Source organism: Elephas maximus, chromosome 11 (genome assembly GCF_024166365.1).
Source record: "Elephas maximus indicus isolate mEleMax1 chromosome 11, mEleMax1 primary haplotype, whole genome shotgun sequence".
Taxonomy (NCBI): domain Eukaryota; kingdom Metazoa; phylum Chordata; class Mammalia; order Proboscidea; family Elephantidae; genus Elephas; species Elephas maximus.
In genome coordinates this window covers 112,479,675-112,507,258 of record NC_064829.1, presented here as the reverse complement: position 1 = coordinate 112,507,258, position 27,584 = coordinate 112,479,675, and the positions used below count along the sequence as shown (strand labels likewise).

Below are 27,584 nucleotides of genomic sequence, written 5' to 3'. Positions count from 1 at the left end.
AAAACGCGGGAATATTCAGAAATCTTCAGAATGGGTTTACATAACCCTCTATCCCTTGAGTCCTGATCATTTATCCAGTGAGCAGTCTAGAAAAGATCCATGCCTGTTGTGGATTGAATTGTGTCTCCCCAAAAACCTGTGTCGAAATCCTAACTCCTGTACCTGTGGATGCGATTCTGTTGGAAATAGGGTTTCTCTTTTGTTATGCTAATGAGGTCATCATGTCAGAGTAAGGTGGATCCTAAACCTTATCACTTCTGAGTTATAAAAAGAACAGAACAGACACAGAGACACACACAGGGAGAGGACAGAGGCCAAGAGAGGACCATCTACAAGCCAAGGAGCACCAAGGAACCAAGGAATACCTGGGGCTATGGACAAGGAGGGAATCAACGGGGCTGAGATGCTAATTTAAGCTTCCAAATCATGAGAAAAAAAAAAATTCTGTTCTTTAAAGCCACCTACTTGCGGTCTTTGTGTTACAGCAGCACTAGGTAACTCGGACAATCCCTTCCTGGAGGCAGATGCATTTAGTAATCAAACTGCCTTATTTAAGGTGTGTAGACCAGGAGGAAAAGGAGCAGTAGTGGCTCTGGGGTAGAAATCTTACCTTCCACGTGGGAGACCTGGGTTCAATTCCTGGTCAGCATGTCTTATGCACAGTCACCATCTGCCTGTCGGTGGAGACTTGCGTGTTGCTCTGATGCCAAACACTTTTCAGCAGGGCTTCTGGTCTAGGAAGAAAGGTCTGGCTGTCAGCTTTCAAAAAGCAGCCAATAAAAACCCTATGGATCGCAATAGTCAGATCCACGACTGATTATGGGGATGGCAGAGGACCAGGCAGCATTTCATCCCGTTGTGCATGGGGTGACCATGAGTCTGGACCAGCTCAATGGTGGCTAACTACAACAAACCAGGAGGAAAGTGAGGGAGCTAGACTCAGGGTATCAATCCATTCTTGTGAATCACAACTAATCTAAAAAGCCAAATGACAGTCAACACCAGAGGGACGTCCCTGAGAGGGGGTCCAGTGCAGTAGTGGGTGGGGGTCATACTCCTGTGACCCTCCCTTCCCCAAATTGTAGCTTTTGGCAAGAATCACAAGTCAGGAGTCTGTGATGCAGAGAAATATGGAGCCCATCTGCAGCTAGGTTTCAGAAGAAGGTCCCAGCAAAGTACAAGCCCTCTCCTGTGGGCATTTGTATGTGACCAGATGGTCCAGCCACATCACAGCTCAGGGCCCCACAGAGAGGTTTTAAATCTGCAAAGGACCCAGTGTGGAAACCCTGTTCTTTGAGCCTATGCCTGCTTTCAATTCAGTTCAGCCCAGAGCAGACAGTCTCTCAGGTTTCAGCTTAGGGGTTAGGCCCAGGCAGTTAGGACCTGTGAAGGCACAACTCCAAACAGCCAGCGGCTTTTCTTCAGCAGCAGCAAGACAGCCGTGTTCCGAGTCCAAGTGACAAGCAACACTCTCCTAAGCCCCTTTTCCCGTCAACCTTTGAGCCCAAACAGACCCACTCAAACATGGGCACATCAGGCTGGAAAACCATCAGCCCCTAAAGGTCAGGCATCTGAATTTAGCGAGGGCTCCGTAGCAAACTCGAATGTGTTTATCAAAACTCCACAGGTGTTGAAGATGGCGGACTAGGCAGACGCTACCTCGGTTCCCTCTTACAACAAAGACACGGAAAAACAAGTGAATCGATCACATACATAACAATCTACGAACCCTGAACAACAAACACAGATTTAGAGACGGAGAACGAACTAATACGGGGAAGCAGCGATTGTTTCCAGAGCCTGGAGCCAGCGTACCAGTCAGATACGGCACAAGCACAGAGAGCTGCTCCACCCCCCTGAACTAACCCCGGGAGGGGGACCAGCTGGTTCCACGGGCGGCGTGGGACGCAGCCGGTAGGAGAAGTCCCCGGGAGGCAGTGACTGATCTTGGAGCAGAAAGAGCAGCATCCGAGCCGGGGAACCGTCCCGCAGGGATTAGGACTGCACGCAGCGGATTTTCTGGAAAAACTAGTTTCCCAGTGATGGCTCGGAGACAACAATCCATATCAAACCACTTAAAGAAGCAGACCGGGACAGCTTCTCCAACCCCCCAAACAAAAGAATCAAAATCTTTCCCAAATGAAGATACAATTTTGGAATTATCAGATACAGAATATAAAAAACTAATTTACAGAATGCTTAATGATATCACAAATGAAATTAGGATATCTGCAGAAAAAGCCAAGGAACACACTGATAAAACTGTTGAAGAACTCAAAAAGATTATTCAAGAACATACTGGAAAAATTAATAAGTTGCAAGAATCCATAGAGAGACAACATGTAGAAATCCAAAAGATTAACAATAAAATAACAGAATTAGACAACGTAATAGGAAGTCAGAGGAGCAGACTCGAGCAATTAGAATGCAGACTGGGACATCTGGAGGACCAGGGAATTAACACCAACATAGCTGAAAAAAAATCAGATAAAAGAATTAAAAAAAATGAAGAAACCCTAAGAATTATGTGGGACTCTATCAAGAAGGATAACCTGCGGGTGATTGGAGTCCCAGAACAGGGAGGAGGGACAGAAAACACAGAGAAAATAGTTGAAGAACTTCTGACAGAAAACTTCCCTGACATCATGAAAGACGAAAGGATATCTATCCAAGATGCTCATCGAACCCCATTTAAGATTGATCCAAAAAGAAAAACACCAAGACATATTATCATCAAACTCACCAAAACCAAAGATAAACAGAAAATTTTAAAAGCAGCCAGGGAGAAAAGAAAGGTTTCCTTCAAGGGAGAATCAATAAGAATATGTTCTGACTACTCAGCAGAAACCATGCAGGCAAGAAGGGAATGGGACGACATATACAGAACACTGAAGGAGAAAAACTGCCAGCCAAGGATCATATATCCAGCAAAACTCTCTCTGAAATATGAAGGCGAAATTAAGATATTTACAGACAAACACAAGTTTAGAGAATTTGCAAAAACCAAACCAAAGCTACAAGAAATACTAAAGGATATTGTTTGGTCAGAGAACCAATAATATCAGATATCAGCACAACACAAGGTCACAAAACAGAACGTCCTGATATCAACTCAAATAGGGAAATCACAAAAACAAACAAATTAAGATTAATTAAAAAAAAAAAATACACATAACAGGGAATCATGGAAGTCAATAGGTAAAAGATCACAATAATCAAAAAGAGGGACTAAATATAGGAGGCATTGAACTGCCATATGGAGAGTGATACAAGGCGATATAGAACAATACAAGTTAGGTTTTTACTTAGAAAAATAGGGGTATATAATGAGGTAACCACAAAAAGGTATAACAACTCTATAACTCAAGACAAAAACCAAGAAAAACGTAACGACTCAACTAACATAAAGTCAAACACTATGAAAATGAGGATCTCACAATTTACTAAGAAAAACGCCTCAGCACAAAAAAGTATGTGGAAAAATGAAATTGTCAACAACACACATAAAAAGGCATCAAAATGACAGCACTAAAAACTTACTTATCTATAATTACCCTGAATGTAAATGGACTAAATGCACCAATAAAGAGACAGAGAGTCACAGACTGGATAAAGAAACACGATCCATCTATATGCTGCCTACAAGAGACACACCTTAGACTTAGAGACTCAAATAAACTAAAACTCAAAGGATGGAAAAAAGTATATCAAGCAAACAATAAGCAAAAAAGAAGAGGAGTAGCAATATTAATTTCTGACAAAATAGACTTTAGACTTAAATCCACCACAAAGGATAAAGAAGGACACTATATAATGATAAAAGGGACAATTGATCAGGAAGACATAACCATATTAAATATTTATGCACCCAATGACAGGGCTGCAAGATACATAAATCAAATTTTAACAGAACTGAAAAGCGAGATAGATACCTCCACAATTATAGTAGGAGACTTCAACACACCACTTTCGGAGAAGGACAGGACATCCAGCAAGAAGCTCAACAGAGACACGGAAGATCTAATTACAACAATCAACCAACTTGACCTCATTGACTTATACAGAACTCTCCACCCAACTGCTGCAAAATATACTTTTTTTTCCAGCGCACATGGAACATTCTCTAGAATAGACCACATATTAGGACATAAAACAAACCTTTGCAGAGTCCAAAACATCGAAATATTACAAAGCATCTTCTCAGATCACAAGGCAATAAAACTAGAGATCAATAACAGAAAAACGAGGGAAAAGAAATCAAATACTTGGAAAATGAACAATACCCTCCTGAAAAAAGACTGGGTTATAGAAGACATCAAGGAGGGAATAAGGAAATTCATAGAAAGCAACGAGAATGAAAATACTTCCTATCAAAACCTCTGGGACACAGCAAAAGCAGTGCTCAGAGGCCAATTTATATCAATAAATGCACACATACAAAAAGAAGAAAGAGCCAAAATCAGAGAACTGTCCCTACAACTTGAACAAATAGAAAGTGAGCAACAAAAGAATCCATCAGGCACCAGAAGAAAACAAATAATAAAAATTAGAGCTGAACTAAATGAATTAGAGAACAGAAAAACAATTGAAAGAATTAACAAAGCCAAAAGCTGGTTCTTTGAAAAAATTAACAAAATTGATAAACCATTGGCTAGACTGACTAAAGAAATACAGGAAAGGAAACAAATAACCCGAATAAGAAATGAGAAGGACCACATCACAACAGAACCAAATGAAATTAAAAGAATCATTTCAGATTATTATGAAAAATTGTACTCTAACAAATTTGAAAACCTAGAAGAAATGGATGAATTCCTGGAAAAACACTACCTACCTAAACTAACACATTCAGAAGTAGAACAACTAAATAGACCCATAACAAAAAAAGAGATTGAAACGGTAATCAAAAAACTCCCAACAAAAAAAAGTCCCGGCCCGGACGGCTTCACTGCAGAGTTCTACCAAATTTTCAGAGAAGAGTTAACACCACTACTACTAAAGGTATTCCAAAGCATAGAAAATGACGGAATACTACCCAACTCATTCTATGAAGCCACCATCTCCCTGATACCAAAACCAGGTAAAGACATTACAAAAAAAGAAAATTATAGACCTATATCCCTCATGAACATTGATGCAAAAATCCTCAACAAAATTCTAGCCAATAGAATCCAACAACACATCAAAAAAATAATTCACCCTGATCAAGTGGGATTTATACCAGGTATGCAAGGCTGGTTTAATATCAGAAAAACCATTAATGTAATCCATCACATAAATAAAACAAAAGACAAAAACCACATGATCTTATCAATTGATGCAGAAAAGGCATTTGACAAAGTCCAACACCCATTCATGATAAAAACTCTTACCAAAATAGGAATTGAAGGAAAATTCCTCAACATAATAAAGGGCATCTATGCAAAGCCAACAGCCAATGTCACTCTAAATGGAGAGAACCTGAAAGCATTTCCCTTGAGAACGGGAACCAGACAAGGATGCCCTTTATCACCGCTCTTATTCAACATCGTGTTGGAAGTCTTAGCCAGGGCAATCAGGCTAGACAAAGAAATAAAAGGTATCCGGATTGGCAAGGAAGAAGTAAAGTTATCACTATTTGCAGATGACATGATTATATACACAGAAAACCCTAAGGAATCCTCCAGAAAACTACTGAAACTAATAGAAGAGTTTGGCAGAGTCTCAGGTTATAAAATAAACATACAAAAATCACTTGGATTCCTCTACATCAACAAAAAGAACACCGAAGAGGAAATAACCAAATCAATACCATTCACAATAGCCCCCAAGAAGATAAGATACTTAGGAATAAATCTTACCAAGGATGTAAAAGACCTATACAAAGAAAACTACAAAGCTCTACTACAAGAAATTCAAAAGGACATACTTAAGTGGAAAAACATACCTTGCTCATGGATAGGAAGACTTAACATAGTAAAAATGTCTATTCTACCAAAAGCCATCTATACATTTAACGCACTTCCGATCCAAATTCCAATGTCATATTTTAAGGGGATAGAGAAACAAATCACCAATTTCATATGGAACGGAAAGAAGCCCCGGATAAGCAAAGCACTACTGAAAAAGAAGAAGAAAGTGGGAGGCCTCACCTTACCTGACTTCAGAAACTATTATACAGCCACAGTAGTCAAAACAGCCTGGTATTGGTACAACAACAGACACATAGACCAATGGAACAGAATTGAGAACCCAGACATAGATCCATCCACGTATGAGCAGCTGATATTTGACAAAGGACCAGTGTCAATTAACTGGGGAAAAGATAGCCTTTTTAACAAATGGTGCTGGCATAACTGGATATCCATTTGCAAAAAAATGAAACAGGACCCATACCTCACACCATGCACAAAAACTAACTCCAAGTGGATCAAAGACCTAAACATAAAGACTAAAACGATAAAGATCATGGAAGAAAAAATTGGGACAACCCTAGGAGCCCTAATACAAGGTATAAACAGAATACAAAACATTACCAAAAATGATGAAGAGAAACCCGATAACTGGGAGCTCCTAAAAATCAAACACCTATGCTCATCTAAAGACTTCACCAAAAGAGTAAAAAGACCACCTACAGATTGGGAAAGAATTTTCAGCTATGACATCTCCGACCAGCGCCTGATCTCTAAAATCTACATGATTCTGTCAAAACTCAACCACAAAAAGACAAACAACCCAATCAAGAAGTGGGCAAAGGATATGAACACACATTTCACTAAAGAAGATATTCAGGCAGCCAACAGATACATGAGAAAATGCTCTCGATCATTAGCCATTAGAGAAATGCAAATTAAAACTACGATGAGATTCCATCTCACACCAGCAAGGCTGGCATTAATCCAAAAAACACAAAATAATAAATGTTGGAGAGGCTGCGGAGAGATTGGAACTCTCATACACTGCTGGTGGGAATGTAAAATGGTACAACCACTTTGGAAATCTATCTGGCGTTATCTTAAACAGTTAGAAATAGAACTACCATACAACCCAGAAATCCCACTCCTAGGAATATACCCTAGAGATACAAGAGCCTTCATACAAACAGATATATGCACACCCATGTTTATTGCAGCTCTGTTTACAATAGCAAAAAGTTGGAAGCAACCAAGGTGTCCATCAACGGATGAATGGGTAAATAAATTGTGGTATATTCACACAATGGAATACTACGCATCGATAAAGAACAGTGACGAATCTCTGAAACATTTCATAACATGGAGGAACCTGGAAGGCATTATGCTGAGCGAAATTAGTCAGAGGCAAAAGGACAAATATTGTATAAGACCACTATTATAAGATCTTGAGAAATAGTAAACCTGAGAAGAACACATACTTTTGTGGTTACGAGGGGGGGAGGGAGGGAGGGTGGGAGAGGGTTTTTTATTGATTAATCAGTAGATAAGAACTGCTTTAGGTGAAGGGAAAGACAACACTCAATACATGGAAGGTCAGCTCAATTGGACTGGACCAAAAGCAAAGAAGTTTCCGGGATAAAATGAATGCTTCAAAGGTCAGCGGAGCAAGCGCGGGGGTCTGGGGAACATGGTTTGCGGGGACTTCTAAGTCAATTGGCAAAATAATTCTATTATGAAATCATTCTGCATCCCACTTCGAAATGTGGCGTCTGGGGTCTTAAATGCTAACAAGCAGCCATCTAAGATGCAGCAATTGGTCTCAACCCACCTGGAGCAAAGGAAAATGAAGAACACCAAGCCCACATGACAACTAAGAGCCCAAGAGACAGAAAGGGCCACATGAACCAGAGACCTACATCATCCTGAGACCAGAAGAACTAGTTGGTGCCCGGCCACAATCGATGACTGCCCTGACAGGGAGCTCAGCAGAGGACCCCTGAGGGAGCAGGAGATCAGTGGGATGCAGACCCCAAATTCTCATAACAAGACCAAACTTAATGGTCTGACTGAGACTGGAGGAATCCCGGCGGCCATGCTCCCCAGACCTTCAGCTGACACAGGACAGGAACCATCCCCGAAGACAACTCTTCAGAAATGAAAGGGACTGGTCAGCGGGTGGGAGAGAGATGCTGATGAAGAGTGAGCTAATTATATCAGGTGGACACTTGAGATTGTGTTGGCAACTCTTGCCTGGAGGGGGGATGGGAGGATAGAGAGAGAGGGAAGCCGGCAAAATTGTCAAGAAAGGAGAGACTGAAAGGGCTGACTCAAGACGGGGAGAGTAAGTGGGAGTAGGGAGTGAGATGTATGTAAACTTATATGTGACAGACTGATTGGATTTGTAAACGTTCACTTGAAGCTTAATAAAAGTTATTATAAAAAAAAAAAAAAAAAAAACTCCACAGGTGTTTCTCCATCTGGAGATGACCTCCCTTTGCCTGCTGTCTCCCCTTTTCCCGACGTCCCAACAGGCAAAAACCATCCGGCACAGAGATTTTTGGCCTGTTGTCCATCCTCAGAGAGGGTTTCAGTTCCCATCCTCCCAGCAGCAGCCAAATGCAAGGGGGTGATGTTCCACTGACTTTTGTTTTTTCCTTTTTGGCTTCCCCTGATGGGGAAGAAACATCTAGCATTTATGAGATCACAAACATACATTTTTTTTGGTCATACATCCAGATTCAATAGCCATAAAAATCGAAGCCGTTTTCCAAATTTTCTTCTTTTTTCTTTTACTCAGGCAAGTGTACTCCAGCCCTTAGCATTAAGTCAGTACTTACCCGGTTAACATCACAGCTGCTCAGGGGATACCCGACGGAAGGAAGGTGGTGTTACTGCATTTCACGAGTTAGAGCCGCCTGCTGCAAATAGCCAATTCTTGAGATGGGTGAGGTGGGTAAAAAAAAAAAAAAACCCGGTAGCAAGAGCTTTATTAGATAAACCGGTAAATGGAGACAGAGGGGAATGAGCTCCTCCTAAAATCGTCTGTCTCACCAGACTACCGATCATCCGGTTTTTAAGGGAAAAGGCGCCACAAGTTTTAGGGACTTGTGGAATGTACACTCTCTTTCTTCTGTTTGGTTTCCGTGGTCCTATCTCAAACGTGTTGATCTTTTCCTGCCATTATCCCATCAGCTCAGGGGGTAGCTGGCGCCAGCCTTCCTCTTATTTGACAGGCTTAGATCAATATCACTTGTTTTCCACAGTCTCAGTGGAAACACTGGCTAACACTTAACCATTTGGGGGGCTAACAGCAGGATCTTACTTGGAGGCAGGGATGGGCTGGGGGAGGGAAAGGAGAGAAAGAAGAAGGAAAAAAGAATTGGCTCAGGTACTGTTCAAGATATGGCTGAGCAGCCTGTTTCAGTGGGGCCCCTGTAATGAGTGGGGCAGCAGCTAGGCTGAAGACATGCTGGAATATTCTTTTTCCTTGTTTATCTGAAACTTAGCTCTGGCCCTGTGTTGTGGATTGAACAAAAAAAAAAAAAAAAGAAAAACGAAACCTGTTGCTGTCAATTCTGACTCATAATGACCCTATAGGACAGAGTAGAACTGCCCCTTAAAATTTCCAATAAGCCCCTGATGGATTTGAACTGGCCGCCTTTTGGTTGGCAGCCATAGTTATTAACCACTACACCGCCAGGATTTCCATGGATTGAATAGTGTCCCCCCCAAATAAAAAATCCATTGCCATCAAGTCGATTCTGACTCATAGCAACCCTATAGGACAGAGTAGAACTGCCCCAAAGGGTTTCCAAGGAGCAGCTGGTGGGTTCAAACTGCTCACCTTTTAGTTAGTAACTCCTAACTACTCATTTGGGAGTTTTTTTGTTTGTTTGTTTGTTATGTTAATGTGGCACTATTAGTGTAGGCCCAAGCTAAACCCATTGCCATAGAGTTGATTCCGACTCATAGCAACCCTATAGGACAGAGTAGAGCTGCCCCATAGAGTTTCCAAGGAGCACCTGGTGGATTCAAACTGTTGACCTTTTGGTTAGCAGCTGTAGCTCTTAACCACAATGCCACTGGAGTTTCCATTAGTGTAGGGTGTATCTTAAATTAATCTCTTTTGAGATATAAAAGCAGATTAAGCAAACAGTAGTTGAAGAAGCCCTGATGGCACAGTGGTTAAGCCCTTGGCTGCTAACCAAAAGTTCAGCAGTTTGAATCCACCAGCCACTCCTTGGAAATCCTATGGGGCAGTTTGATCCTGTCCTATACGGTTGCTATGAGTTGGTATCGACTCGATGGCAAAGGGTTTTGTTTTGTTTTTTTTTAGTTGGGGGAAAATAGATCCATGCTACATGATTGCCAAGAATAGAAACTGAAGAGACAAGGACCAACAGCCAACAGAGAAAGACTTCCTCTAGAGCCAAAAACCCAAAAACCCATTGCGGTCAAGTCAATTCTGACTCATAGCAACCCTATGGAGCAGGCGCCTTGAACTCAGACTTCCAGCCTCCTAAACTGTAAGAAAATAAATTTGTTTGTTAAAGCCACCCACTTGTGGTATTTCTGTTATAGCAGCACTAGGTAACTAAGCCACCCTGGTAATGGCTTTAACCCTTTTTTCCTCCACTTGAAGGACAGATCAGTGCAAACTTTTAACAGTTTCAGTCCGCTCAAAGCCCGTCTTCCGAGAATTCTGGACCCTTTGCCTTCCCACCTGGAGGAGAGAGCAGCTACAAACTGATAAAAAAAGAAAGTTTCTGTAAAATAAGAGTTTTATTCAGATTCAAAGCTTTGCAAATTAAGAAGCGCCAAAATGAAAGTTCAAAATGGCATTCCATGGGGGAGCATTAGCACTCGTCCTTTGCTCTCAGTTTTGCAGAGCTCTGTACAGCGTTGGGAAAGGGTACGGGGGTGCATCTGATGGGCTGATATTCAACATGGTCTGTAGGACTCCTATACCCAGAAATTCTACTGGCCGGGCTGCTCAACCTCAGCCTCACTTTCCTATGCTCCTTGGGAGCTGGTTCCTCCAACGGTTTGGATGGACCATCTCAGGATGCTGCCAAAAAGTTATCTTGGTCAAGAATGTGGTCTCAGGTCACATACTCTAAAAAGGCGAAACAGGGGCCTAGGACAAAATGGAGTCTGATTCAGACCTGGCCAGCCACCTCAGTTTTAGAATGCGCTTTCACAAAACTTATTTTTATTGCCTTTGACCCACCCAAAGCTCCCACCTAGAGAGGAGAGGAAAAAACCCAAAGGTATCACTTGGGCTGCACTTTCCCCTCACTTTAGCCAACATGGCGGAAAGCAGCCAGGGGATCCAGTGAGTCAGCTCTCCCGCTGTTGGATCTATTAAATTCCTAGGTGACCTCTACCTCTCATGAGACGGCTCAGCTGCTGTTTCACACCATGGGTAAATCCATAGCCATCCAGGCGCTAAGGTTTCGTCATCACTCGCCTCTGTCTGTTTCTTTTACTTGAGTAACAGCATAGTTGTATTTTAGTGAGCAGGGTGAGTCGGTCTTGCAATCCCACTGCTGCCACCACTGTGTTGGGGGTCCCAAGACCAAACCTATGTTTGAAGATTTGCTAAATCTCACAGGACTCAGCATATACTTGTACTCATGGCTAAGATTTATTATAATGGCATAGTAAGGATACATGTTGGGAAAGCCGTCTAGTGTGTGGCCTTCTGACCCTCACCTAGGCCACCAATCAGGGTTCGTGGGCCCAGAACATCCCTGACAATGGAGGCTGGGAACTGAGCTGCCTTCTGTCCTAGTTTCTTCTTCTTCTGAGGCTGAGGAACTTCTTCTCCGTTCTGGGTACACAGTAAACCTTCTTAGTTCTGCTTACTACTTGAGTGTGTGTATCACATGGCACCTGGCCAGCCCCACAGCTCTATCTGTTCCCAGCGGGAGGCAAGGGTCCTTTACCTGCAGCACAAGAGGGGTGCACACACCACCTCCCTGCATCAGCTGCAGAGTGAGTCCCACTGGCCATAGGGACCAAAATCCACAACACGGAACTAATCTTTAGCTGTCGCTTCTCTAGGTTTGTAAGGCGTTTTTCCAACCAGTGCCTGTGTGAGTCGTGTCTTTCTGGATGATCTCAGACCTTGGCTCCACAACACAGAGCTGGATCACAAAGGAAAAAGGCACTGAGTCTGGATGAATCCCTATACAGATTCCTTATGTTCTCTCCCTCCATGTGGGGTCACAGAGCACACTGCCCCCAGTTTCCATCGGGGAAGTACATTAGGAGACTCAGCACCCGAGGTTTCCACTGGATACTGGTCATGTAGATGCCCTCTGCCTAGGACATATCGAAATTCCAGACTCCCAATAGCATTGCATTGAGCAAATTGGCTAAGAGATCTCTTTCAAGTATTAAAAAGCAAAGATGTCACCTTGAAGACTAAGGTGTGCCTGACCCAAGCCATGGTGTTTTCAATCGCTTCATATGCATGGGAAAGCTGGACAATGAATAAGGAAGACTGAAGAATTGACACCTTTGAGTTGTGGTGTTGGCAAAGACTACTGAATATACCATGGACTGCCAAAAGAACAAATTTGTCTTAGAAGTACAACCAGAGTGTTCCTTAGAAGCAAGGATGATGAGACTACGTCTCGCATACTTTGGACATGTTGTCAGGAGGGATCAGTCCCTGGAGAAGGACATCATGCATCGTAAAGTACAGGGTCAGCGAAAAAGAGGAGGACCCTCAAAGAGTTTGACTGACACAGTGGCTTCAATAATGAGCTCAAGCATAGCAATGATTGTGAGCATGGTCCAGGACCTGGCAGTGTTTAGTTCTGTTGTACATACAGTTGCTATGAGTTGGAACCGACTCGATGGCACCCATCGACAACAATAGGAAATCAGGCGTTTGGCATAAATCATACTGTTTGCACAAACAGGCTAGTAATTCTGAGCCCCACGCTCAGCAATAAGGAAATGGTGGGAACACTCCCTGTTATGGGTTGAATTCTGTCCCCCAAAAATGTGTGTCAACTTGGCTGGGCCATGATTCCCAGTGTTGTGTGATTGTCTATCATTTTGTCACCTGATTGGATTTTCCCATGTGTTGTAAATCCTATTTCTGTGATGATGGTGGCAGGGGATTAGCAGCAGTTATGCTAACAGGGCAGGACTCAATCTACAAGATTAGGCTGCATTTTAAGCCAAGCTCTTTTGAATTATAAAACGGAAGCCAGCAGAGAGACAAGGGGACCTCATACCACAAAGAATGCAACACCAGGAACACAGCTTGTCCTTTGGACCAGAGGTTCCTGCACTGAGAAGCTCCTAGTCCAGGGGAAGCTCAATGACAAGGAACTTCCTCCACCGGTGACACAGAGAAAAAGGCTTCCCCTGGAGCTGATGCCCTGGATTCGGACTTCTAGCCTCCTAGACTGTGAAAGAATAAACTTCTCCTTGTTAAAGCCATCTACTTGTGGTATTTCTGTAATAGCACCACTAGATGACTAAGACAAAAGAGGAAAACCCTCAAGGAGACGGACTGACACAGTGGCTGCAACAATGGGCTCAAGAATAACAATTGGAAGGATGGCACAGGACCAGGCAGTGTTTCATTCTGTTGTACACAGGGTCGCTATGAGTTGGAACCGACTCGATGGCACCTACAATGGATGACTAAGACATTCCTAAAATCCATGATCCCAGATGGCAGCTAAGGGTCAACCTGAGGACAGCCTGATCCTGCCATCGTGTTTCCACTTTTCCCTCACAACCAGACAAGTGTGGTGTCACTGTGATACTGTACCCACAGGCTGTTCACCACCTACCATGACCTAATGTTTTTAATCTGTGGTCGAATCAGTTTCATTAGGGTTTGAGAAAAGACATTGTTCTAATCCTTCCACTCCTTCAACAAGTATTAGCTGATGTCTTCTTCTGTATTTTCACCCCTGCAACTGGGGCCACTTGTTACCCTGAACCAAGTAGCAACCCAGTCAATAGCCCTGAATTCTTTCTAATAAAGAAGTAGTTTTGGCAAAATAATAAACGTATTCCATATGATCGACAGATACATGTTGTTGATATATTATTCTCTCAGTGCCTGACAAAAATTTCAAAAGGAAAAATAAAATAATTCTTAAAACCACACAATCACAGGAGTCGTTGGGAATCAGCACTGGGCTCAGGGGCCACCTCGTTTTTCTGGGAAGTCGGCATGGGAGGGATCATCTCCCCCAACACGTTTTTGAGTTCCCTGACTTTCAGCTGAAGGACCTGGTCCCAGCCCTGCAGCTCGAAGCCTCAGGAGGTGAAGTCCAGCACCCAAGACGGCTGGTCTTTTACAAGCCCTCGTCAGGGTGAGATCCTAGTTCAGAGAAGAAGACAGGGCTTCTCTGCAGAGACCAACAGAACAAAGTCACTCAGCGGAGAGAGGATGAGACAAGAGGCCAATAGAGGCGACAACGACAAGGCGCTGAGGGCTGAATCTCAGAGGGCCCCTGGGGAGGGGGAGGGATTGAGTGCGAGGAATCCTCTCTGGGTCCCGTTTTCTCCCCTGCTCCCCTGTGGGGCTCCCCTCAGTGGCACGGGGGCCACCCTAAAGCAGCAGCAGCAGCAGCAGGTGGAGCTAATGGAAGGATCTTCCTCCAGCAGCTCCTGGAACCTGGAGACAGGCCTGGCAGGACCTTCAGTTGAACCCAGCTGTTTCCAGGATGCGAGGGAGGTACAAGCCCTTGATCCATGAGGGGATCTGGCCAGCAGTCCCAGCCTGACTGGAAGACACAGTCAGCTGATTTCCAAGAAGGGCAGCCCTTGACTAGGACAGATGGACCTGCACGGTCACACTGGAGTTGGTCACACGGGCTCCAAAGTGGCCAGCCCAGAACTGAGTGTCCTGGCCCCAGTGTTCGAAAGACACAAAGCGGACGCCCTTCTTGATGTTGGAGAACACGTGGATGACCTGTAGGTAGAGAAAGGGGTCAGCTCCACTTTGCCATAGCCTTCCCTTCAAGGGCTGAGGTTGGTCCTTCTGGCAGGTGGCATTTTCCAGAGATGGCCACAACATATATCCAGTTCCACGTGCCCTTCTAGAACCTTGCCACTCCCTCTTCAAGGACCGAACCAAAATCATACCCATTGCTGTCAAGTCAATTCTGAGTCATAGCGACCCTATAGGACAGACTAGAACTGCCCCATAGGGTTTCTAAGGAGCAGCTGGTAGATTCGAACAGCTGACCTTTTGGTTAGCAGCTGTAGCTGGTGTTTTTATTTTTTATTATTGTACTTTAGATTAAAGTTTACAAAACAAACTAGCTTCTCATTGAACAAGTAATGCACATATTGTTTTGTGACATTGGTTGCCAACCCTGCAACACGTCAACTCTCCCCTTCTTGACCTTGAGTTCCCTATTACCAGCTTTCCTGTCCCCTCCTGCCTTCTAGTCCTTGCCCCTGGGCTGGTGTGCCCCTTTAGTCTCATTCTGTTTTAAGGGCCCGTCTAATCTTTGGCTGAAGGCTGAATCTCAGTACTGACTTCATTCCTGAGCTAAAAGGTTGGTCTGGGGGCCATACTCTCGAGGTTTTTCCGGCCTCTGTCAGACCAGTAAGTCTGTTTTTTTGTGTGCGTGTGTGTGAGTTGGAATTTTGTTTTACCTTTTTCTCTAGCTCTGTCCGGGACCCTCTATTGTGATCCTTATCTGAGCAGTTGGTGGTGGTAGCGGGGCACCACTTAGTTGTGCTGGACTGTCTGGTGGAGGCTGTGGTAACTGTGGTCCATTAGTCCTTTGGACTAATCTTTCCCTTGTGTCTTTGGTTTTCTTCACTCTCCCTTGCTCCAGACGTGGTGAGACCAGCAGAGTATCTTAGATGGCCGCTCACAAACTTTTAAGGCCCTGACTGCAGCCGAGCTCTTAACCACTGTGCCACCAGGGCTCCCCCCATCAAGAGGAGAGTCTAATTCCCTTCTCTCTGAATCCAAGTGAGTTTGCCTGTAATCAAGAGTGTGGCAGAAGTGGTGTTGAGTGACTTTCACTGAGTGGCTTTGAAGGTTAGGTCAGGACAGCAAGCCAGCTTCTGCCTTTGTCTCTAGAACCCTCCCGGTGGAGCCCTGAGCCACCAAGTAAGCAGTCCGACTGCCCTGAGGCCACCATGCTGTGAGGAAGCACAAGCCAGCCCAGGCACAAAGGTCCCATGAAAAAGCCCTGGGACTACAAGAAGAGACATATACTAGGCCAGCAACCAGATGCTTCAGTTCCCTCACCTTATTCCCCCCCTCCCAAACCCCAAGGCTCTGCCCTGCATTCCAGCCACTGTCTAAATGAACCACAGACAGACCAGAGCCAGAACTGCCCAGCTGGGCCTGCTCCGGTCACTGACGCATAAAAGCATGAGACATAAGATGGATTTTAAATGACTAAGTTTGGGGGTGACTTTTAACATAGCAGTAGATATCCCACTAGGCCTCTACCTGCCTCTCCCCACGCCCCTGTCCCAGCCTCACCTGAAAGCAGGCATCATTGTTCCACTGTTGAATGGGATCCGGGGCAGCAGAGAACTTATCCAGAACAGCCTGGCTGGCATCTGTGAGCTGGACAACAAGACGGTACTGACAGCCACAGTCGTGCCGGGCTCCCCACCTGTGGAAGGAGGAGGCCTTTGTTACAGATTGAATTCTGTCCCTTAAAACGTTATGCTGAAGCTCTAAGCCCCCGTTCCTATGAACGCGACTTGTTTGGAAGTAGGGTCTTTGAGGACGTTATGGGTGAGGTTAGCATGAGGTCATATCGGATAAGGTGGATCCTAGTCCAGTATGCATGGTGTCCTTAGAGAGGAGAGACACAGAGGGAAGACAGTGGCAGACTGCAGAAAGCTACAAATACAGGGTCGTTCCTGACTTAACGACGTATTCAAGCTACAACAAACCGCACTTAGACCCTGTGTTTTTTTCATGTGTATCTTACCGTATCGCTAAGTACACATACTATCTACAATGTACTTGCAATTTGCTGATGTTACCTTTCTCAGATGTCCACTCGCAAGTGTTCAATGTTATGATTTATAAAGATACTGATCATTAAAGGCAATAACAAAAACTAAAAAAAAAATGAGGTCTTTGACTTACTGACATATCTCAGAACCAACTTAAAGATGGAGTTGTCAGAACGGAACTCCGTTGTAAATCGGGGACTACCTGTAATCTGTCACCAAAAGCGAGGAGAAAGGCCTGGAACAGATTCTTCCTCAGCGCCCTGAGAAGGGATCAGCACGGCTGATACCCTGATTCTGGCCTAGCCTCCAGAACGGAGACAATGAATTTCTGTTTGTATAAGCCATCTAGTGCTATTATAGCAGAAATACCGCAAGTGGATGGCTTTAACAAAGGGAAGTTTATGCTCTCACAGACCAGTAAGCTAGAAGTTGAAATTCGGGGTGCCAGCTCCAGGAGAAGTTTTTCTCTCTCTGTCAGCTCTGCAGGAAGGTCCTTGTCATCAGTCTTCCCTTGGTCTGGGAGCATCTCAGCGAAGGAACTTCAGGTCCAAAGGATGCACTCTGCTCCCGGCACTGCGTTCTTGGTGGTATGAGGTCCCTGTGTCTCTCTGCCTGCCTCTCTCCTCTGTATCTCAAGACACTATCTAATCTTGTAAACCTCATCAACATAACTGCCACTAATCCATCTCATTACATCATAGTGATAGGATTTAGAACACATAGAGAAATCACATCAGATGACAAAACGGTAGACAATCACACAACACTGGGAATCATGACCCAGCCAAGTTGACGGACATTTTGGGGGAGGGACACAATCCAATCCATGACACCACTCATTTGTGGTACTTTGTTATAGCAGCCCAAGGGAGCTTATACAGCCTCGAAGGCTGGTTTGCCACCCCTTCTCTCTGTGGATGTCTTCCTGCCCTACCTGAATGCCTTCCCCACGTATGCACATCCGCAACCGCTAAGCCCTGCTGCTCAAGAGTGTGGCCCTTGGAGCAGCACCATCACCGTCACCTGGGAGATGGCGGCTGCCCCCAGAAATGAGAACCTTTAACAAGTCCCCTGCTGGTTTAATGTATGTTAAAATCTTGGAAGCACTGACTGGGAGCAATGTTCTTCAATACCCTTCCTTCCACATTATTAAAGTGACAACTAAAATCTCCCACTCCGCCTTTAAATGGTTGCAAAGCTTGTAATTTCCAACGTTTGTAACGGTGGTGTTTTCAGATACAATTTTCACATCCTTTAAAAGGATCCAACCAAATCTAAACAAATTGGTGATGTGATACCCAGCAACAGTTTAAAAAAACCAAACCCTCCGCTGTCGAGTCCATTGACTCATACCCGTCCTATGGGACAGAGCAGAATTGCCCCACAAGATTTCCAAGGGTGCAGTCTTTATTGTAGCAGATACCGCATTGTTTTCTCCCAGAGAGACTGGTGGGTTCAAGCCACTGCCTTTCCTGTTAGCTGCCAAGTACTTAACCACGGTACCACCAGGGCTCCTATGTAGCTCTAAAAGATCTGAGGGTTTGAAATCCACCTTCCTACAGGATCAGAACAAAGTTTTTAAAAAGCCACTAACACAGCTCATACTTCCAAAGCAATTGTGATGTGCTTGACGTAGTAACTGTCTTTAGAGGAACCTTAACCTGTAAAGATGAGGTAACTGAGGTACACGGTGACTTATCTAAGAACACACAGGTGCAGAAATGGAACCTCGGTGGTCTGGCTCCAATATCCCAGCTCTTAGCCAGTTTTGCTATCCTGCCTCCTCCTAAAGCAAAAACAAGTCTGTTTTGGAAGAAGTACAGCCAGAATGCTCCTAGAGTTTGTCTCACATACTTTGGACACATTATCAGCAGGGACCAGTCTCTGGAGAATGACATCATGCTTGATAAAGTAGAGCATCAGGGAAAAGAGGAAGACCCTCAACGAGATGGACTGACACCGTGGCTCAAGCAAAGCAATGATCCTGAGAATCGTGCAGGACCCAGCGGCGTTTCATTGTCTTGTACATAGAGTGGCTGTGAGTTGGAGCTGACTCGATGGCACCTAACAACAACAAGGCAAAAAACATAGGAGCCCTGGTGTCGCAATGGTTAAGTGCTCGGCTGCTAACTGAAACCCACCAGCAGCTCTGCAGGTGAAAAGACCTGATAATCTGCTCCCGTAAAGGTAACAACCTAGGACATCCTATGGGGCAGTTCTACTCTATCACATGGGGTTGCTAGGAGTTGAAAATTGAGTCAACAGCACACGACAACAGCAACAAAACAAAGAGCAGCTCATTCATAGACAAGACTAAGCTGGGCCCTGGTCTCCCTACTGGATCCAATCGGCCACCCCCCCTCTACACTCCCTTTGGGGTGAGGACAGAGGTTCAGGATGTGCGCTCTGCTAACTACTAGAGGTGTGATTGCCATTAAGTCATTTCAGTTTCTTTGTAAGGGGTTGCCGGGAGCCTAAACCGAGTCACCCTGGCAAAGGTCTTGGCTCACCCTGTCAGTGCTTAGGAAAGACAAATCACCACACTCACCAGTCAGAGACACAAATGTCGATCCTGCCACTATCCAGCAGTTCTGGCCACAGACCCTCCTCCTCCAGATCCAAGACCTGCTTCTTGCCACACCACCTAGGAAGGGGGTGAGAGCAGGGGCAGTGAGAACAGGCAGCTCCTCCCCACACAGGCCCTGGCCCTGGGAGGGCAGCCGGCAGACAGAGGCCTTTACCTGAAGGAGGTCACAAAGCAGGTCTGGGCAGGGGCCCCGGGCACGGTTGTCTTGTTTTCTTCCACCGCCCAGCCGTCCCCACCGTTCTCCACCATCCATTTCCGAAGGCCTTCTGTTAAATAAAATTAGCACCCATGTCCGCCTCAGAAGAAAGGCCTGGCGATCTGTTTCTGAAAGGTCGCAGGCTTGGAAACCCTACGGAGCAGTTCTGCTCTGAGCACTGGGGGTCGCCACGAGTCGGAATCAACTCCACGGCAACTAACAACCACTCACGTCCCAGTCACCTGTCCCCTTTTTCCCCTGCCCCAGCTTCCCCGTTCGGCCCCGCCCCGAGCCTCCGGGCACCCCACCCTGCCCGCAGGAGTTGCGGATGAGGTTTCGTCCTATCGGTCTGCGAAGGCAGAAGCGGCCCAGCGCGGCCCGGGCGGTGGGCGGGTGGCTGCGGGCGAGCGCCAGGAGGGCGCGGCCCGCTGCGCTCTGGTCCCGGGCCAGGATCAGCAGCCACAGGGCCTGGCCGTCCACCAGGGTGCGCCAGCCCCGGCACACCAGGCGGCAGCTCCCGAGCAGCCAGCGCGGGGGCACATGGCTCAGGACCACCACCAGCAGCTCCGGCGGCAGTTGGCTCAGGTCCAGCACCTCCTCGGGTTCGGGCTTCGGGGCGGCGGCTGGCGCGGGCCGGCCCCGGGGAGCCAACGCGCCCATGGTCCCCGGGCCGGGCCTGGCCGCGGCTGCGGAAACGGAAGGGTCAGGCTTAGCGCCCGGCAGGCCTCGCGGCGCGCAGACGCTGCCACACCCCAAGACCTCCCCAGCCCCCAAACTCCGCGCCGCCACGCCCCTGGCCCCGACACCTATCCCTAGGCCCTCTCCCCACGTCCCCACCCCCCAACTCTGCCCCAGCCATGCCCACCCCAATCGCTTCACCCCGCGTCCTCGCAGGCCGCCAGAACCGACCGCCCCAGATCCCAGCCAGGGCTCCCCGGCACGGACACTAGCTCACGGCCCTCGCGGTCCCACGCGCTCAGCTCTCCCTCCCCGCGCCCGCCTCCCCGCGCCCGCCTCCCCGCGCCCGCCTCCCCGCGCCCGCCTCCCCGCGCCCGCCTCCCCGCGCCCGCCTCCCCGCGCCCGCCTCCCCGCGCCCCCTCGTGCCGCCGGCCCTGCCGCAGGGTTATCAGCGACCTGGCCTGACCCAGCCAGGGTCCGTCCCTCTCCGCTGATCGGAGTCCCCTCCTATCCTGGCTGTAAAGCGCCTGGCTCCCATCAGCTGCTGTTATTTGGGTCATGCATCCGGACGAAGGCTTCACATCCGTTAACTGGTTTAAAAGCCCTAACAGCCTTTAAGACAGAGCACCTGCAAAGATACTAAAAATCAAAAACCAAACCCAGTGCCGTCGAGTCGATTCCGACTCATAGCGACCCTATAGGACAGAGTAGAACTGCCCCATAGGGTTTCCAAGGAGCGCCTGGCGGATTCCAACTGCTGACCCTTTGGTTAGCAGCCGTAGCACTTAACCACTACGCAAAGATACTAGTTAATACCAATTCTCACACCAACTGGAGCCCCGGTGGCGCAGTGGTTAACAGCTCGGCTGCTAACCAAAAGGTCAGCAGTTGGAGTCCACCAGCTGCTCCCTGGAAACCCTGTGGGGCAGTTTTACCCTGTCCTATAGGGTTGCTATGAGCCAGAACTGACCGGATGGCAGTGGGATTGGTTTTCCTGACGTAGCTCAAAGAAACGTAACAGCTTAATGGTCTCATATAAGATGATCTGATAACGTTTTCACTTTCAACTGTAGAGTCAAGAAGGATAGATACCAGTTTTGCTTTGTTTGCTTCTCTAATGAAAAGCCAGAGCCTGAAGAGGTGCGTGTTAATTATGTCAACGGAGACTCAATCAAGATTCCGATTGATAGCTGCTCCGGGCTGTTTCTGTCAGTGCAGGCTTTGCTTTGTTTATACTTCCAACCTAGGTCAGGCTTCAGGAGGTTCAAGGTCCGATTGGCCACTCAACAGCAACAGGAACATAATTACCAACTTAAATGTCTAGAAACAAATGCACAGTCTCAATTGTTTATTTTCCGATTACCAGGGTACTAAACCTTGGTTGTGTAGTGGTTAAGCGTTTGGTTGCTAACCAAAAGGTTTGCAGTTTGAATCTATCAGGTGCTCCTTGGAAACCCTATGGGGCAGTTCTACCCTGTCCTATAGGGTCACTACGAGTCGGAATGGACTGGATGGGCTACAGATTTGGATTTTTTTTTTTTGCTTTACCAAACAAGATCCATGACTTCTTGATCATGGCTTATACCTTTAATATACAAGTATGATCAAAAAGAACATTTTTGAACTACTGAATGAGGTTGAATGAGACCTAAATTCACTGTTGGAAATGCCAGGAGACGTGTGCGGTATATGCATATATACTCTATGCCAGAACTTTTAAACGCTATCAGCATCACTGCGTGTTATACGGGTGCCCTTTGAGGAAAACTATGGTAGGTGTGATTGGTTGAACTGAACTTTCAGCCCCTTCCCTGCAGGCAGGCTGACATGGCTGTTACCACTTGGTGGGTCTTTCTGGTCTGGCCAGCACTCATCCTGGAGGCACCTCATTGGCATACACCCTCAGGTATGGTCTGGAGGCCTCATCAAAGAAACTTCAGTCATGGGAAACAGCAAAGCTTTTTTAGAGGTTATCTCTCAAGAACTGAGGACAAAGACCAAATTCTTTAGGGAAAGTTAGATTCTTTACCTCGCATCGTCCGCATCATCCACTATTCCCATTTCACAGGGGAAAACAGGCTTCATTTCAGCAAGTGGCAGGAGCCAAATGCATTTCCATTTGCTTCCAAAAATAAGTGCTCAAACCAGTAATAGCACCAACCTAACTTTACAGAGGGTTTTATCAGTCAGGGTAACAACCCTGTGAGGTAAGCACTGCTATGCTCCCATTTCACAGGTGAGAAAACTGAGGCCTGTAGAGGCCAGGTGACTTGCCCATGGTCACACAGGTAGTAGGTAGTGAGACAGGTAGGGTTAACTGTGCCCATGGAACAAAAGAGCTTTTAAAAAGATTACCATCTAGAAGTTGGGTAAACAAGAACCCACCCTGTCAACATGAGATAGGATTGGGGCAGCCATGAATTACTATTTTTTTCTTAGTGTCTTCCTAGTCCCTTCCTCCTTTGCAGGCTCTGACTGTGCAGAGGAACAGAGTGTGACTGCTGTTTGACCTTCCTTAGCCCTCCAAAGATGGTGAGGTACTGCCGAAGATCAAGTGCACTTGCGCTATATCCCATAATAAGTGATGTCAAGGGCTGCTGAGAGGACTCCATCTTGAATAGCAGCGGGTTCCATCTTACAGTCCAGATGCGCAAGCAACCTAATTAACATGCACTGCCATTCTGAGAAGTACCCACCCGTTGAAAGAAGACCACTAAATATTCATTACTATATTGTCTCCACTGAACCCATATAAGCCCTAGCCTTGCTTCCCTTTTCGAGTCAGTCTTTTGGAGAGGCTTAGACTCCCCCTGACTCCTTTTGCTTGACTTAAGCAAAATAAAGCTTGCTGAAGATAAGTTTGTCTTTCGCAAATGTATTCTTACTCGGGAAAAGACAAGGACCCTTTGTGTCAGTTTGGCGATTGGTAACAGTGGCAGAGCTGAGATTTGAACCCAGGCAGCCTGGCTCCCAAATACCAGTTCTGTACAATAAAAATAAAATACAAGCAGCATATATAATTATGAGTCAGCGAAAAAGGGGAAGACCCTCAACAAGATGGATTGACACAGTGGCTGCAACAATGGCTGAAACGTAGGATGGTGCAGGACCAGGCAATATTTAGTTCTGTCTGTATACATGGTCACCGTGAGTCGGAACCGACTCCACGGCTCCTGACAACACCCGTTGCCGTCGAGTCAGTTCCGACACATAGCAACCCTATAGGACAGAGTAGAACTACCATATAAGGTTTCCAAGGTGTCGTGAGGAGGGGGTCACTATCGACTACTCCAAACGATTTGTGTCTTTCCACAACGTCTTTATTAATTGTTAAGCGCACAGGTTCTTGGCTACCCTGGACGCCAGAGGCTTCAGTCACCAAAAGGGTAAGAGAGACAGAGAGCGAGCAAGCAGGCTTACTGCAAACAAACTCCAAGGTCTAAGGTCCAAGGTCCAAGGTCCAAAGTCCAGACACCTGTCACTCTTGACCGCGTTGTCTCATTGGGCTCAGGAGCACTGCATCAGGCCTCTACCTCAGCAAGACTTTCGTCAAGCTAGGGTTGCGGAGGAATAGACTTCCCTTCAGACTGAGTGGAGACCGGGTGGCTCGAAGGCCAGTCGCCCTCACTTCCAAACTCAGCTGGCTCAGGGACCTCGGTTAATCAATCTGTAGCACAGGGAGTCCTCTGGCAGGCAAGGGGTCTCACACCGCGTCTCCACTGTCCAAAAGAGGGTGGCTCTGATATGCTCAGAGCAAAGTTGAGTCTTAGCGTCTCTTCTTTTATATACGTTGGGGCTTTCTGAGCCCATTTGGTTGGTGTTGATAAGTACTTGTTTACAACTTAGCTGGAGTTCTTTGAGCCCGTTTGGTTGATATTGGTAAGTCCTTGTTTGTGACTTAGTTGGTCCTTCTGTTGATAAAGTTGGTTCTTCTGTTGATAAAGTCGTTTTTCCCCTCTAGGTTACATCATCTTCTTTATCTCCTTTTTTCACATGTTGTTAATTTCTTCATTTGCTTTCAGCTAGCCTGCACTCCACACAAGGAGTGCCTGGTGGATTCGAACTGCCGAACTTTTGGTTAGCAGTTGTAGCTCTTAACCACTATGCCACCAGGGTTTCCTAACAACAACAACATGTAATTTTAGCTATCAGCAAAGAAAACCAGACATGTCTTCCTGCCCACAGAGACCTTACCTCTGCTGCAGGGAAAAAAATCAGAGTTTAGTAAAGCAAAAAGAACGTTTTATTTGGCATATGTTCAAAAAGACAAAAGTGGGAAGCAGGCAAGTATGCTGCCAGAGCTAATGTCTGCCCGAATCTGAGGAAGGTTACAGAATCAACAGTGTATATTATCACAAAAATGGGTAGACTTACTGAAAGCTTCATCTTCTCACAGATTGGCTAGCAGCTGTGGTCTTACATTTCGAATTGCCTTTCTTAACAATCATTGGTACAGGTTTCACTAACCGACGTTCAGGAGGGTCCTCGTTGGTCCAACAAATTTCTATTCACTAAATGGTAAAGAGAAAGATAAGAGTGAAAGTCTTTTGTGTTTTGTTTGATTGGTTTTATGTGAAAAGCTCCCTCAAAGATATTTTTCTTCCCTAAAAGATAATTTCTAAGATTGTCCCATCTGTTGTCTTTATCTCAGGGCCCAGTTGATACAGCTCCCGCTGGGTCACGTTTTCTACGCTCAAGGACAGGGAATAATGACTCCAATATTATTTCCTAAATCACCTTCTAAAGGGGGCAATATGATGAACAGTGAACATATTAAGTAAAGTATGTAAGAAGGCGATTATGTTACAGAAAAACAGAGTGGGGAAGGACAATTGAACACAAGGAGGCTGGGCAGGGTGGATAAGACGGTGAGACCCTTAATTCTGAGAGATGGATCCCTTTGACCTGCCCAATTCATTTTCCCACCATCCGTCTGTCAGTGTGTTGTACTGGGGTGGTTTGCATGTTGCTATGATGATGGAAAGGAGTCCTGGTGGCACAAAGATTAAGTGCTAGGCTCCTAACTGAAAGGTCACTGGTTCAAACCCATCAGCATGGCTCCATGAGAGAAAAGACCTGTAAATATTACAGCCTAGGAAACCCTATGGGGAGGTCTACTGTTGTAGGGTAAAAACATCACAAAGTTTAGTAAAGCAAAAAGAAAGTTTTATTCGACGTATATTCAAAAAGGCAAAAGTAGGAAGCGGGCACGCATGGTGCCAGAGCTAATGTCTGCCCGAATCCAGGGAATACTACAGAACAGCCAAGAGTAGGAAAAAGGATCAGCATGCTGCAAGAGCCATGTCTGCCCGAGTCCAGAGAAAGATTACGGAATAAGCGAAAGTGGGAAAACGGGCAAGCATGCTGCCAGAGCCCTGAGTCCAAGGAACGTTACAGAATCACCAGTATATATGAACATTACAAATGAGCAAAACCGTTGAAAGCTTTACCTTTTCACAGATTGGCTAAAAACTGTTAAGTCTTTGTGATTCTACATTCTGAATTGTCTTTCTTAAGGACAATTGTCATTCAGTAAGGACAGTCAGGAGGATCTTCATTGGTTCAACAAATCTTACTAAAGGGTGGCAAATCTGTGGGTCATTTGTGTTGTTTTATTAGTTCATGTGAAAGGTTCCTTAAAAGATGTTTTCCAAGATTGTCCTAGTCTTTATACCTCAGGGCCCAGTTGATGTGTCCTTGTGAGTCCAGCTCCAGCTGGGTCACATTCTAGGAGAGGGAATTATGGCCCCAATATTATCTCCTAAATCACTGTTCTGACATATGGGGTCACTATGAGTTGGAATCAACCCCACAGCACCCAACAAAAACATGGGCATTGGGGGGTAGGGGGCACCCAAACAATTCTAAGGTCACTAGAGGCACGACCTGCCCAGCTTCCCTGTTTCTGGCTCTCTTCCTGAGCCCACAGTTATGGACAGGTATGGCAAAGGAAGCTGTATGGTGATTTGAGTCAAGGAAACAGGCTGGTTGTAAAGGGGCCCTTTGTGTGGAGGGAGGGGAGGAGGAAGCAGGTCAACATTTAGTTAAACCCTCTCTGCTTGAAGAAGGCAAATGGAGTTGGAGAGGCCAGTTCTACAGGTGTTCATTATGGATCCACTATCAATGGAAGCAGCAGTCAAGAAATCAAAAGACACGTTGCACTGGGCAAATCCCCTGCAAAAGACCTCTTTAAAGTGTTGAAAAGCAAGATGTCGCCTTGAAGACTAAGGTGCACCTGACCCAAACCATGGTGTTTTCAGTTACCTCATACGCATGCGAAAGCTGGACTGAAGGAGCATTGATGTCTTTGAATTATGGTGTTGGTGAAGAATATTGAATGTACCATGGACTGCCAGAAGAACGAACAAATCTGTCTTGGAAGAAGTACAGCCAGAATGTTCATTAGAAACAAGGATGGTGAGACTTCTTTGCCTCACATACTTTGGACATGTTATTAGGAGGGACCAGTCCCTAGGGAAGGACATCATGCTTGGTAAAGTAGAAGCTCAATGAAAAAGAGGAAGACCCTCAACGAGATGGATTGACACAGTGTCTGCAACAACGGGCTCAAGAATAACAACAATCGTGAGGAAGGTGCAGGACTAGGCGGTGTTTCGTCCTTTTATACATAGGGTAGCTATGAGTTGGAACTGACTAGACGGCACCTAAGAACTGGAGAGGTAGGACCTAGGAGCGCCAGCCTTGGTTAGTGGGCAATCAAGCTCCTTTCCCGTGGTGATTCAGCCACTGCCCACCCAGGTTTCTTGTAGGGGTGAGTCTGAAAAGGAAGTAAGACTTTCAGCTCCCCCACAACCCAGCCTTCCAGGGACTCAACTGCCAGTGTCACAGAAATACGGAAAAGCTGCTAAACCTAAAAGCTTTTGCCCTCCTATGTTTCTGAAGCTACACTTAAAAAAATGAACAACCTTAAGAGAACTTTGGTTTGAGCCAGTTTTCAAGTTTAAATACTCAAGAGCAAAATAAGATCAAAACACGTCTAGCTGGCTTTGAAGCAGGCAGAGGGCAGGGGGTGAGAGGACAAGACAGCCTGGAGGAGGATGGACCTGGAGGGAGGGGAAGGTAGAAAGGGGGTGGAGGAGAACCTAAGGGAGAGGAAGGTTAGGAGTAGGAGGACCTGAAGGGGGGAAGGGGGCTTCTTAATCCCAGAGGAACCCCCTTATCTGCAGCTGAAAGGACTGTCTACCCGGTAAATCCATAATAGCCAGCCACCAAAGGGGGCTGCCTTGTT

General features: G+C 46.0%; 2 protein-coding genes and 1 long non-coding RNA gene across 12 annotated transcripts in view; 1 reads left to right on the top strand and 2 right to left on the bottom strand.

Annotated features, from left to right (window-relative positions):
• Positions 1–9,384, bottom strand: part of FBXO17 (F-box protein 17) — a 108,006-nt gene extending 98,622 nt beyond the window's left edge. For 3 of the 6 annotated variants that reach the window (XM_049900258.1, XM_049900252.1, XM_049900254.1), the window contains exons 1-2: positions 8,732–9,377; positions 611–734 (exon numbers count right to left, since the gene is read on the bottom strand). The gene's annotated coding sequence lies outside the window, so the exon portion shown is untranslated. Of the gene's footprint in view, positions 1–610; positions 735–8,731 lie in introns of all 6 variants that reach the window. The other 3 variants (XM_049900257.1, XM_049900253.1, XM_049900255.1) reach the window with 3 other exon arrangements.
• Positions 9,385–13,944: 4,560 nt separating this feature from the next.
• LOC126085174 (F-box only protein 27-like) lies at positions 13,945–20,655 on the bottom strand. 4 transcript variants are annotated; one of them, XR_007519197.1, is made up of 7 exons: positions 20,523–20,652; positions 19,966–20,343; positions 19,616–19,727; positions 19,423–19,518; positions 16,387–16,522; positions 15,540–15,874; positions 14,762–14,847 (listed from the first exon to the last, which is right to left on the bottom strand). XR_007519197.1 is itself a non-coding variant. In XM_049900260.1 (6 exons), exons 2-6 carry the CDS (start codon positions 20,315–20,317, stop codon positions 14,704–14,706), a joined length of 840 nt encoding a protein of 279 aa, XP_049756217.1. In that variant the 5' UTR covers positions 20,318–20,343; positions 20,523–20,650; the 3' UTR covers positions 13,945–14,703. The 4 variants fall into 4 exon arrangements, 2 of the variants coding, with proteins under 2 accessions (XP_049756217.1, XP_049756219.1); XM_049900260.1 differs by lacking the exon at positions 15,540–15,874 and having other exon boundaries at positions 13,945–14,847; positions 20,523–20,650; XM_049900262.1 differs by lacking the exon at positions 15,540–15,874 and having other exon boundaries at positions 13,945–14,847; positions 20,537–20,648.
• On the top strand, positions 20,111–23,185 carry LOC126085176 (uncharacterized). Of its 2 annotated transcripts, XR_007519200.1 has the most exons (4): positions 20,111–20,242; positions 21,409–21,475; positions 22,153–22,241; positions 22,804–23,185. It is a non-coding gene; the product is annotated as an uncharacterized LOC126085176 (long non-coding RNA). The 2 variants fall into 2 exon arrangements; XR_007519199.1 differs by lacking the exon at positions 21,409–21,475.
• Positions 23,186–27,584: the final 4,399 nt, after the last annotated feature.